The sequence below is a fragment of the Lissotriton helveticus genome, chromosome 8 (genome assembly GCF_964261635.1).
Source record: "Lissotriton helveticus chromosome 8, aLisHel1.1, whole genome shotgun sequence".
Taxonomy (NCBI): domain Eukaryota; kingdom Metazoa; phylum Chordata; class Amphibia; order Caudata; family Salamandridae; genus Lissotriton; species Lissotriton helveticus.
The window spans coordinates 26,090,131-26,103,668 of NC_136069.1; the positions used below are offsets into that span (position 1 = coordinate 26,090,131).

Here is a 13,538-nt window from a genome sequence, read left to right on the forward strand (position 1 = left end):
TGTGTTAAAAGCGTGTAGGAGCACAGCGCTGCCTGCTATTTGACCTCCCAGCGCTTGTAAGCGCTTCGCTTTCCCCCCCTCCCTTGCCTGGGACTCTGAGACCGCCCTCGGCTGAGTATTGACGCCGAGGGCTGGGATCTCATTTTGGCCGCCATCTTGGGGGTAGGACTTCCACCCTCGCGCTCTAGCAGCGCTACAAAAGGGAACCGGCTCATCTAGCAGGTGATTACCATCTGCTTCTAACCTACCTCTCCCCTCCTGAGGCGGAAAGCCGGGAGGTCTCTCCACTTTTCTTTTACTTTGAATACTTTGAACACTTGACTCGTGTATTTTAAAACGATCATTTTATTGTGTGCCTTTTTGCAGCGTGTGCTCGCGCTTGTGTTAAAAGCGTGTAGGAGCACAGCGCTGCCTGCTATTTGACCTCCCAGCGCTTGTAAGCGCTTCGCTTTCCCCCCCTCCCTTGCCTGGGACTCTGAGACCGCCCTCGGCTGAGTATTGACGCCGAGGGCTGGGATCTCATTTTGGCCGCCATCTTGGGGGTAGGACTTCCACCCTCGCGCTCTAGCAGCGCTACAAAAGGGAACCGGCTCATCTAGCAGGTGATTACCATCTGCTTCTAACCTACCTCTCCCCTCCTGAGGCGGAAAGCCGGGAGGTCTCTCCACTTTTCTTTTACTTTGAATACTTTGAACACTTGACTCGTGTATTTTAAAACGATCATTTTATTGTGTGCCTTTTTGCAGCGTGTGCTCGCGCTTGTGTTAAAAGCGTGTAGGAGCACAGCGCTGCCTGCTATTTGACCTCCCAGCGCTTGTAAGCGCTTCGCTTTCCCCCCCTCCCTTGCCTGGGACTCTGAGACCGCCCTCGGCTGAGTATTGACGCCGAGGGCTGGGATCTCATTTTGGCCGCCATCTTGGGGGTAGGACTTCCTCCCTCGCGCTCTAGCAGCGCTACAAAAAGCTCACCCCCTTCTCCGCGCAGCGGATGCGATCAGCGGCCGCGCCTGATCCGCGCCGGAGTCGTGCCAGAGTCCTGCCCGTCTGCGCCCGTCAGCGTCCCGGAGGCGTTCGGCGTGGCAGGCAGCTCTGGCCACTATGCATTCTTACTCCGCTCAGGAGCTCCTTTCGTGGCGCAACTGGAATGCGTCATGCCTATCAGTCTTCCCAGGCCGGCATAGGGGTAAGCATAAGTGCCCTGCTTGTTTGTGGCACCCTGTCCGTTCCCTCCCTTCCCCTCTCCCTGTTAAGGAGAGCAGCACAAAACACCTCTGTCTACTCCTCAATACGAGGTCGTTGCATCGCCACACTCAAGAGATCTTTGATCTCTTGTCAACCACCAGTCCTACCTGTTTGATGCTTACCGAGACTTGGCTTAATGATTCTTCCAACCCGGACTTAGTGGCCGCTATCCCCACTGACTATACCATCCATCGACAGGACAGAGACAAGGGTAGAGGAGGAGGAGTTGCCTTGGTTGTGAAGAGCTCTCTTCCGTGCACGGTCACGCATACTCACACCATCGAAGGGGCTGATTCATTAGCCTTCACCATCTCCTTATCGCCGCAACAAGCACTGAAGGGCATGATTGTTTATAGACCCCCGGGCCCTGTGGGCTCCTTTCTTGATGACCTTCAACAGGTCATGTCGGTCCTTGTCCTGAGATCGGAGCACTGCTTACTTGCGGGAGATTTCAACTTCCATATGGACGACCACAATGACCAAAATGCCATCAAATTGTTGGATATCGCATCCACCCTGGGTCTTTCCCCTTATCTCTCTGGTCCAACCCACGATAAAGGCCACATGCTCGATCAGGTTTTTTCCACCATACCTATCATGAATATTACACTTCTGCCTATCGTGTGGTCCGATCACTTTCTGGCCCACTTCGAAATACATTCTATCGCGGCCCCCCTCGCTAGTGCCACGAGACAGCAGGGCAGCAGTTATAGGACACTTCACCGGGTGACCTCAGATATGCTTACTCATGCTCTGACTGATCACCCTGTGGTCTGCACTGGGGATCTGGAGAAAGATCTGGAGAGCCTGCAAGACTGGCTTCTTGCCAGACTAAATGAGTTCGCTCCCTTACAGCCGCCCAGGTCCGCTGCTCGGCGGGTCTCTGCTCCCTGGTTCACGGAGGAACTAGCCCTTGCCCGTAGGCAATGTAAAGTGGTTGAGCGTGCCTGGAGAGTCCAGTATGAGCCCGAGGCCAAACAACGATATAAAACAACGATGAAGTCATACCATGAACTTGTCCTTCAGAGCAAGAAACGGTATCTTGCCAATAGGATTGACGATGCTGCTAACTCCTGTAAGGAGATTTTCTCAATCGTGCGTGAATTTACTAGCCCCCGGTCCATCTCTACTCAGGGTGCTCCGGCAGAGACCTGGGCTAACACTATTGCCAATTTTTTTACCACCAAAATTAGGCAAATCCAGGTCTCTTTCCCGCAGAGAGACCCAGATGATGTGTCTGTGATGCCGATTGAGGCAGCGTCTCTGTCTCCCCCGGGACCAGCCCTGCTCGATTTTCCTCCTCTCCCGGCTGCTACATCTTTAGCCCTGATGAGGAACCTTAAGTCGGGCTCACCATTAGATCCTTGCCCGGCAAAATTTCTGGCAAAAGTGGCAGACGCCATAAACCCTATAGCCAATCCCATCCTTAATCTATCTTTGAGCGAAGGCTTTCTGCCTCAGACCTGGAAGCAAGCCATGGTCATTCCTCTGATCAAGAAACCCAATCTTGACCCAGAGGTACCCTCCAACTACAGACCAATTTCGCTCCTTCCAGCACTGACCAAGATCCTGGAAAAACACGTGCACAGCGTGCTTTCCAACTTTTTGGAGTCTAATGATCTGCTCCATGAATCCCAATCGGGATTCCGCTCCAACTTAAGCACCGAGACGGCGCTCCTGGAAGTCTCAGAGATCATTAGAGAGGTGCTGGACATGGGAGGCAGGGTGTTGTTAGTCATGCTAGATCTGTCGGCGGCGTTTGACACCGTCCCCCATGAGGACCTCCTCATTAGGCTCCATGACATCGGGCTAGGGGGGACGGTGCTCAACTGGTTTTCTTCCTTTTTGGCCAACCGCCGCCAGACGGTCTGGGTCCCACCCGGATCCGCCGAGATGCCGTCATTGGGAGTCGGAGTGCCTCAGGGTTCTATCCTGAGTCCCACTCTCTTTAACATCTTGATGACCCCTCTGGCGACATTGGCGGAGTCCTATGGGGCCCGGATCGTCTCCTATGCTGACGACACTCAGTTCCTCTTCACCTGTCGCAAGGGTGAAGAGTTTGATGGCGAAGGGATCCGCGAGTGCCTTGGGGCTGTTTTCAGCTGGTTTTCTCAAAACAGTCTCAAGTGCAACTCGGACAAGTCCGAAATACTATTCTTCGGATGCCCCTCTGAACCAGATTGGCGAGGATGGTGGCCTGCCGACATGTTCCCTCCCTCACAGTCCTCTAAGTGGGCCAAGAACCTGGGAGTCAAAATTGATAATGAGCTGTCGCTCAAATCCCAGATTTCCATCCTTACGGGAACTTGTTTTGGGATCCTGAGAATGCTGCGCAAGTTTTTCCCCCTTCTGTCACAGCATCACCGGAGGATCACTGTTCAGGCCCTCATAGGGTCCAGATTGGACTATGCCAATGCTCTATATCTGGGCCTGCCTGAATATCTCCTCCAACGTCTGCAGATCACCCAGAACGCGGCTGCGCGTGCCATCTATGGCCTTCATCGTCGCACCAGCGCCTCTAATCTTCTTGTATCCCTCCACTGGCTTCCGGTGCGGAAGAGGATACTGTTTAAGACCATGACTCTTGCCCATAAGGCCTTACATGGCACTGGTGCCAAGTATCTTCAGAGGAGGCTGGACTTCTATCGACCAGCACGATCCCTCAGGTCAGAAACCTTGGCCTTGGCTCGGGTACCACGCATTAAAAAGGCTCGGCTTGGCGGCCGGTCTTTCAGCTTCCTTGCTCCTCAGCTTTGGAACTCGCTACCGTTGTCTCTGCGAAGCACCTCTAATCTGCTTGTCTTTAGGAAAGACTTGAAAACTTGGTTGTTTGCTGGATAGTTTCTTCCCCTCCGGGTGCCCCTTCTCTGTTATTGTTATGTTTCTTGCTCTTTTCCATGGCCAGGAGCTCAAAGCGCCGGGACACTCCTTTGGAGTAGCCGTTGTGCTATAAAAGTCCCATTTTAACATAACATAACATAACTATGACAAACTTTTACATACAAACATAGAAATTTAGTTATTTCTTTAACCAGTAGAGGTAGTTCTAAAAATAACTGTTTTTTTTTTTTGGTTTCGTTTTGCTTGAAAAACGTAGAAAAATGAACTTTTTACACAAAATAATTGTTCAACAGGAACAAACTATGAAATTGAAAAAAAACATTATTTGCTGCTTCTGTGGTTCCTGTTCTTCTGAAAAATTACTTCAATGGACTGTTGTCCGAAGGCTACTAATTTACTGCAATGTATGCATTGCATCATTACATTTTTCAGTTCTGGCTAAATGTTCGCCACCATTGAAGATGGCATTGGTGGTACTCCAGTTCTTGCTGTAGATGTACTAGGAGAAGAGTCCTCCTCCTGAGATCTTTGCACCACAGCTCTACTCCAATTGTTGGGGTGTATATTTTTTACATGGCGTTCCATGGTGTGGGTTCCAAATGAATATTTCTTATTTGGATTTCCTCTTTATATCACTGTGTCACAGATCTTGCAGGTGACCAGTGGTGCATTTACCTTCTTCTGGTGTTCTGGAAAGCTGAAAAATTTCCAGATATGGACTCCTTCTTCTTCCTTGGGCGAGGGTCCTCTTCAACAAAGTTTTCATTAGAAGAATGGTCAGACTCTGGATGTTCAGCCATTTGGAAGTATTTTTCTGTAGCTAGGAGCTGTAGAAAAAAGGTGTTGCTTCTCTGAAAGCCAAAGAAGAATGATGAACTTGGGAGGGGTTTTTCAACAATTGGAGTAGGAAGTATTATAAACCAATTAAATATTTTGGTTTAAGGTCACATGGTTGGGCGTAAGCTTACGGAGCGCTTACGTTGCGCTTACGGGGCGCTTACGTAAGCTTACGTTGCGTTTACGCTCCATTTACACAGCGCTAACGTCATCTTACGATGCGTTTACCTAGCACGCACCCTAGCGAGATTTATAATTGCTTAAATAAAGTTATATATGGTCTTTAAAAGTTTAAATTAACATGTTCTTTATTATCCCAGATAATGTGTACCTTTACATTGTGCAATGAATACGTAGATATAACGATTTAAAGTTTCTAAAACTTTCGGGGGTAAGAGCTCGAAGCTTTCACGCTGCGTGGACGGAGCTCTTACGTTGCGTGCACGTGTGACCTACCCTTGCGAGATTTGTTACTACTTCAAAAATTAATATACTGTTGTTAAAAGTTTTAAAAAAACATTTTCTACATTAAAGCAGATATTGTCTACCTTTAAAATCTACGTTAAAAACGTAGATATTATGTTTTAGAAACTTTAAAAAAATTGTCGTTGTAAGAGCTCAGAGCGTTCACGGAGCGCGGACCCTGTAATCATATAAAAAAAACCTTGAAAATAAAAATTATATATATATTATATTAAATATATATATTCACTGAAAAAACCATAGGTTTTAAGCCTTACATAGTTAGGTATTAGCATTTAAAAAACCTTGCAAATTCACTGAAAAACCATAGGTTTCAGGTCATACATAGTTAGGTATTAGCATTTAAAAAACCTTGCAAATTCACTGAAAAAACCATAGGTTTCAGGTCATATATAGTTAGGAATTAGCATTTAAAAAACCATTGAAATTGCTCCTATATAGTTAGTTGTACTAACTATATTTTGCGCACCCGCAATCCACTGCTGATGATGTCACATATTACATCATTCATAACATGGTCAGTGACATCACTGATGACATCACTGATGACATCTCAAATGACATCACTGATGACATCATCCAGTGACTGTGTGTTTCTGTAAAGTTTAAATATGTTTTTCATATTGAAGAATGAGTGGATGCATAAGTGTGTGGATGAAAGATTTAGTAGGTACATGACTGACTGTATAAGTGAGTGATTTAATGTGTCTTACTGAATGCATGGGTTAGTGACTGATACAGACATTCACACAGTTTAGTTTGTCAGTTGGTGTGTAAGCAGTTGCATATGTTCTTGAGTGTTTGTGAGTAGCTAATGAAGGTCTATATGAGTTATCGATTGTTTGTCTGTGAATCTGTATGGATGCCAGAATGTCTGTATGGCTGGGTGGGGGTGTGACTCTGTGCATAGATGTGTTTGTGGGGGATTCACTGGTTGTATGGGTTCAAGAGAACATCTGTGAAGGGCTGTATGGGTGGGTGAGTGTGTGTATGGGTGTGCTGGTGAGTGAATAAATGTCTCTGTGGTAGATGTGTGATTAACTGCATATATGTACGGCAGTATAAGTGAGTGTTGGAGTATATAAATGACTATATGTGAGAGTGAGTGATTGAGAGAGTGGCTGTATGGATGAGTGTGTGCTTGTATTAGTTATTGTACAAGAGTGTAAGTATGTGTTGGTATATGTTTGAATAGGTGAGGTGGTGTGTGTATAACTGTATGGGTGAATAAATGGGAGTGTGATTGATTCTTTGCATGACTTTCTAGGTGTGTGAGAAACTATATGGATGAGCGGTAGTTTGTGAGTGTCTGTATATATATGTGAGTGCATATGATAGTGCCGTATTGATGGTTGACTGCATGTATCAGTGACTGTATGAGTGAATGAGTGGATGTGTGTGTAGACCTAGGAATCAGTGAGTGGGTATGTACTAACTGGTATTAGGGTGTCTATGGTTTCGAAAACGGTAGTCTGTTTTTTAGAGTGGCTGTATCAAAGGTTAAATAAGGGTATGAGGAGGTGCATCAGATTGTCACATGGATGATGTCATCAGTGGTGTCATCAGTGATGTCATTTGAGATGTCATCAGTGATGTCACTGACCATGTCATGAATGGTGTAAGCAGTGCATTGCGGTGGCGCGAGGAACTAACTATAATGGCCGAATTTCTCTGGTTTTGTACAAGTGAAATGTCCAACTAACTATAACGTCCCTGAAACCTGTGTTTTTTTCAGTGAAATTCTAAGGTTTTTTAAATGCTAATTTCTAACTATGCCTACAAAGGTGAGACATGTGCAGAAAGAGGAAAAAAGGCCCAGAAAGAATCAAGAGAAATTCAGAAAGATGTAACATAAGTCCAGAAAGTCAAAGAAAGGTGCAGAAAGGAGCCAGAGATGTGCACACAAAACCGACAGAGGTACAGAAAGAGGCCTTGTTGCAAATTCATCCTCTGCCCCCACATTTTTGCTGACTGGTACTTGTGGTAACTGACTCTGACTAACCAGTACCGGAGCCAGTGCTATGCTGAAAGACACTTATAATACAGTGACCACACCTACATACACTAGGGTACACTATGGGTTGGGGTACCCCTGTGATTGGCATGACCTCCCTTGTATGGCCGTAGTACATAATAGGGCAGGGGGATTAAAACTACTTATAACTAAGAGGTGCAGAAGGAGGCAAGTGAAGTATAGAAAGAAGCAACACAGGTGCTGAAAGAGGCAAGAGAGGTGCAGAAAAAAGCAAGAGCACTGCAGAAAGAACTAACAGAGGTGTAAAAAGAGGCAAAAGGGTTGCAGGAAGGGGTAGGATAGGAGCACAAAGAGGCAGGAGAAGACAGAAAGAGGCAGGAGGGGTGCAGAAAGAAGGAAGAGAAGTACAGAAAGAGGCAAGAGAAATGCTGAAAGAAGCAACAGAGGTGTAAAAGAAGTAAGTGAAGTGCTGAGAGAGGCAAGATGAGTCCAGAAAAAGGTAGGATGGGTACACAAAGAGGTAAGAGAGGTACAGAAAAAGGCAGGATGGGTGTAGAAAGAAGGAAGAGAAGTATAGAAGAAGCTAAGAAAAGTACAGAAAGAGGCAAAATAGGTACATAAAGAGACAACAGGGGTGCAGAAAGAAGCAAGACAGGTACAGAAAGGAGAAAGTGATGTGCAGAAAGAGGCAAGAGAGGTGCAAAAAGAAGCAAGAGAGGTGCATAAACAGGTAAGAGAAGTGCAGAAAGAGGCAAAATAAGTGCTGAAAGAAGCAACAGAATTGTACAAAGAAAAAAGAAAAGTGCAGAAAGAGGCAAGTGAGATGCAAAAACAGGCAGGAAAGGTACAGAAAGAGGAAGATGAGTACAGAAAGAGACAACAGGTATGCAAAAAGAAGCAAATGAGGTGCAGAAAGAGGCAACAGACATGTAGAAAGAGGGAAGAGAACTGCAGAAAAAAAGCAAGAAAAGTACAGAAAGAGGCAAAAGATGTACATATAGAGACAACAGGGGTACAGAAAGAAGCAAGACAGGTGAAGAAAGAAGCATGGAAAGTGCAGAATGAAGCAACAGGGGTGCAGAAAGAGGCAATGGAAGTGCAGAAACAGGCAAGAGAAGTGCACAAAGAGGCAAGATAATTGATGAAAGAATGAAAGAAGCAACAGAGGTGTAGAAAGGAGCAAGAAAGGTGTAGAAAGAGGCAGGTGAGTTGCAAAAACAGGCAGGAAAGGTACAAAAGAGAGAAGACGAGTGCAGAAAGAGACAACAGGGGTGCATAAAGAAGCAAATGAGGTGCAGAAAGAGGCAACATACATGCAGAAAAATGGAAGAGAAGTACAGAAAAAGGCAAGAAAAGTGCAACAGGAGGCAAAAGAGGTACATACAGAGACAACAGGGGTGCAGAAAGAACCAAGACAGGTGCAGAATGTACCAACAGGGGTGCAGAAAGAGGCAGGAGAAGTGTAGAAAGAAGCAAGTGAGGTGCAGAAAGTGGCAATAGATGTGTAAAAAGTAGCAAGAGAGGTGCAGAAACTGCCAAGAGAAGTTTACAAAAAGGCAAGAGAATTACTGAAAGAAGCAACAGTGGTGTGGAAAGAAGCAAGAAAAGTGCAGAAAGTGGCAAGTGAGATGCAAAAACAGGCAGGTTAGGTACAGAAAGAGGGAAGGCGAGTGCAGAAAGAGACAAAAGGGGTGCAGAAAGAAGCAAATGAGGTGCAGAAAGAGGCAATACACATGCAGAAAGAGGAAAGAGAGATGCAGAAAAGGGCAAGGAAAGTGCAGACAGAGGCAAAAGAGGTACATTAATAGACAACAGGGGTGCAGAAAGAAGCAAGACAGGTACAGAAAGGAGAAAGTGATGTGCAGAAAGAGGCAAGAGAGGTGCAAAAAGAAGCAAGAGAGGTGCAGAAAGAGGCAAGATAATTGCTGAAAGAAGCAACAGAGGTGTACAAAGAAACAAGAAAAGTGAAGAAAGAGGCAAGTGAGATTAAAAAAGCAGGCAGGAAAGGTACAGAAAGAGGAATATGAGTACAGAAAGAGACAACAGGTGGGCAAAAAGAAGCAAATGAGGCGCAGAAAGAGGCAACAGACATGTAGAAAGAGGGAAGAGAACTGCAGAAAAAGGCAAGAAAAGTACAGAAAGAGGCAAAAGAGGTACATAAAGAGACAACAGGGACCCCGAAAGTAGCAAGACAGGTGAAGAAAGAAGCATGGAAAGTGCAGAATGAAGCAACAGGGCTGCAGAAAGAGGCAAGAGAAGTGTAGAAACAGGCAAGAGAAGTGCACAAAGAGGCAAGAGAATTGATGAAAGAAGCAACAGAGGTGTAGAAAGTAGTAAGAAAAGCATAGAAAGAGGCAAGTGAGATGCAAAAACAGGCAGAAAAGGTACAGAAAGAGGGAAGACGAGTGCAGAAAGAGACAACAGGGTTGCATAAAGAAGCAAATGAGGTGCAGAAAGAGGCAACAGACATGCAGAAAGAGGGAGGAGAAGTGCAGAAAAAGGCAAGAAAGGTGCAAAAAGAGGCAAAAGAGGTATATAAAGAGACAACAGGGGTGCAGAAAGAAGCAAGACAGGTGCAGAAAGGAGGAAGTGATGTGCAGAAAGAGGCAAGAGAGGTGCAAAAAGAAGCAAGAGAGGTGCAGAAACAGGCAAGAGAAGTGAACAAAGAGGCAAGATAATTGCTGAAAGAAGCAACAGAGGTGTACAAAGAAACAAGAAAAGTGCAGAAAGAGGCAAGTGAGATGCAAAAACAGGCAGGAAAGGTGCAGAAAGAGGAAGATGAGTACAGAAAGAGACAACAGGTGTGCAAAAAGAAGCAAATGAGGTGCAGAAAGAGGCAAAAGACATGTAGAAAGAGGGAAGAGAACTGCAGAAAAAGGCAAGAAAAGTACAGAAAGAGGCAAAAGAGGTACATAAAGAGACAACAGGGATACAGAAAGAAGCAAGACAGGTGAAGAAAGAAGCATGGAAAGTGCAGAATGAAGCAACAGGGCTACAGAAAGAGGCAAGGGAAGTGTAGAAACAGGCAAGAAAAGTGCAGAAAGAGGCAAGTGAGATGCAAAAACAGGCAGAAAAGGTACAGAAAGAGGGAAGACGAGTGCATAAAGAGACAACAGGGGTGCATAAAGAAGCAAATGAGGTGCAGAAAGAGGCAACAGACATGCAGAAAGAGGGAGGAGAAGTGCAGAAAAAGGCAAGAATAGTGCAAAAAGCGGCAAAAGAGGTACATAAAGAGACAACAGGGGTGCAGAAGGAACAAAGACAGGTGCAGAAAGAAGCATGGAAAGTGCAGAATGTAGCAACAGGGGTGCAGAAAGAGGCAGGAGAAGTGTAGAAAGAAGCAAGTGAGGTGCAGAAAGTGGCAATAGATGTGTAAAAAGAAGCAAGAGAGGTGCAGAAACGGGCAAGAGAAGTTCACAAAGAGGCAAGGGAATTACTGAATGAAGCAACAGTGGTGTGGAAAGAAGCAAGAAAAGTGCAGAAAGAGGGAAGTGAGATGCAAAAACAGGCAGGAAAGGTACAGAAAGAGGGAAGGCGAGTGCAGAAAGAGACAACAGGGGTGCAGAAAGAAGCAAATAAAGTGCAGAATGAGGCAATAGACATGCAGAAAGAGGAAAGAGAGATGCAGAAAAGGGCAAGAAAAGTGCAAAAAGAGGCAAAAGAGGTACATAAAGAGTCAACAGGGGTGCAGAAAGAATCAAGACAGGTGCAGAAATAAGCATGGAAAGTGCAAAATGTAGCAACAGGGGTGCAGAAAGAGGCAAGAGAAGTATAGAAAGCAGCAAGTGAGGTGCTCAAAGTGGCAATAGAGGTGCAGAAACAATCAAGAGAAGTTCACAAAGAGGCAAGAGAATTGCTGAAAGAAGCAACAGTGGTGTGGAAAGAAGCAAGAAAAGTGCAGAAATAGGCAAGTGAGATGCAAAAACAGGCAGGAAAGGTACAGAAAGAGGGAAGGCAAGTGCAGAAAGAGACAAAAGGGGTGCAGAAAGAAGCAAATGAGGTGCTGAAAGAGGAAATAGACATGCAGAAAGAGGAAAGCGAGATGCAGAAAAGGGCAAGAAAAGTGGCGAAAGAGGCAAAAGAGGTACATAAAGAGACAACAGGGGTGCAGAAAGAAGCAAGACAGATGCCGAAAGGAGCATGGAAAGTGCAGAATGAAGCAACAGGGGTGCAGAAAGAGGCAAGAGAAGTGTAGAAAGGAGCAAGTGAGGTGTAGAAAGAGCCAACAGAGGTGCAAAAAGAGGCAAGAGAGGTACAGAAGTCCAGACAGATATAATATCTCCCTGCACTAGGGCATCTCCAAAGTGCAAAGTAGTTTGCATCTTGAAATGAATGGTAAACTACAAATTGATGAAACTTTTTGAGATTTATTATGATACACATTTTTGTTGTTTTCCTTTTCATCTGAAAATATGCAACACAAGCAACTGGAAGGATTTGGGAAAAATGCCTGAATAGCTCCTTTGAGGAGTAAAGTCTGAATCTCTAGAATCTAAAAAAAGGCTTAGATCTTGAGAGAAATATAAAGACTGTGGAAGAAAGGTTTGACACAGGAGGAGGTATGAGTCTATTACAAAAACTTTAACTGTTGATAGGACCTGCGGATCTGTTGTTATGGCCTCCCAAGCAGTCACGATTTTTTCTAGGCACTCAACCAGAGGAATAGGCCAGAATGTGCACTTACTGGCAACAGAAGACGTTCTTTCAGCTCTCAAACAACATCTTGGACCCATCCCAGTCCGGATTCAGATGAAACCACAGCACAGAGACAGCCCTCATCACCGCCACAGACGACATCAGGCGCCAACTAGACAATGGCGAAACATCAGCCCTCATCCCCCTGGACCTGTCGGCCGCCTTTGACATGGTCTGCCATCGCACTCTAAAGACACGCCTTCTAGAAGCCGGAATCCAAAAGAAGGCCCTTGACTGGACCACGTCTTTCCTCTCCGGCAGAACCCAGAGCATCTGCCTCCCACCCTTCCGATCCGAAGCCACCAACATCATCTGCGGCGTCCCCCAGGGCGCATCCCTCAGCCCGACACTGTTCAACATCTACATGGCCCCCCTCGCACAAGTGGTCCGCCAGCACGACCTCAACATCATCTCCTACGCTGACGACACCCAGCTCATCCTCTCCCTCACCAAGGACCCACACACCGCCAAAACCAACCTCCACGAGGGAATGAAGGCCGTCGCCGACTGGATGAGGAGCCACTGTCAGAAGCTGAACTCGGACAAGAGGGAGGTACTCATTCTCGGACCCCCCCCTCAGCCTGGGATGACTCCTGGTGGCCAACCACACTGGGAACAGCACCAACACCCAATAACCATGCACGCAACCTAGGATTCATTCTCGACTCCTCCCTCTCCATGGCTACGCAGGTCAACGCCATCTTCTCCTCCTGCTACAACACCCTCAGCATGCTCTGCAGCATCTACAAGCGGATCCCGACCGAAACAAGAAGAATGGTGACACAGGCCCTCGTCAGCAGCAGACTGGACTACGGCAATGCACTCTACGCAGGAATCCCAGCCAAACACCTACAATGAGTACAACGCATCCAAAACGCCCCCCCCGTCGCAGCCACGTCAGCCCTGGCTTTGGAGTGGGCCCTAAAGAGCGATCCCTACCTCTGCCAGTTCTGGTACCAGCCCTGTAGAGCTGTTCCTACCTCTGCCAGTCCTGGTACCGGCCCTGTAGAGTGGTTCCTACCTCTGCCAATCCTGGTACCGGCCCTGTGGAGTGGTCTGTATGTCTGCCAGTCCGTTAGTGAGCCCTGTAGAGCGTTCCCTACCTCTGCCAGTCCTGGTACCAGCCCTGTAGAGCGATTCCTACCTCTGCCAGTCATGGTACCAGCCCTGTAGAGTGGTCGCTACCTCTGCCAGTCCTGGTAGAAGGCCCTGTAGAGCAGTCCTTACCTCTGCCAGTCCTGGTACCTGCCCTGTGGAGCGGTTCCTTCCTCTGCCAGTCCTAGTACCAGCCCTGTAGAGCAGACAGTACATCTGCCAGTCCTGGTAGTGGGCCCTGTAGAGCGGTCCCTACCTCTTCCAGTCCTGGTAGTGGGCCCTGTAGAGCGGTCCCAACCTCTACCAGTTCTGGTATCGGCCCTGTGAAGCAGTCCTTACCTCTGGCAGTCCTGGCACTGTGACTGGACCTG

General features: G+C 46.8%; 1 protein-coding gene across 1 annotated transcript in view; it reads left to right on the top strand.

Annotated features, from left to right (window-relative positions):
- The first annotated feature begins 1,979 nt into the window (after positions 1-1,979).
- The window catches only part of LOC144773573 (NACHT, LRR and PYD domains-containing protein 3-like), a 221,330-nt gene continuing 209,771 nt past the window's right edge, over positions 1,980-13,538 (top strand). Inside the window, exon 1 of the mRNA XM_078658690.1 lies at positions 1,980-2,316. Within this exon, the coding sequence (XP_078514816.1) occupies positions 1,980-2,316 (337 nt within the window). The remainder of the gene's footprint in view (positions 2,317-13,538) is intronic.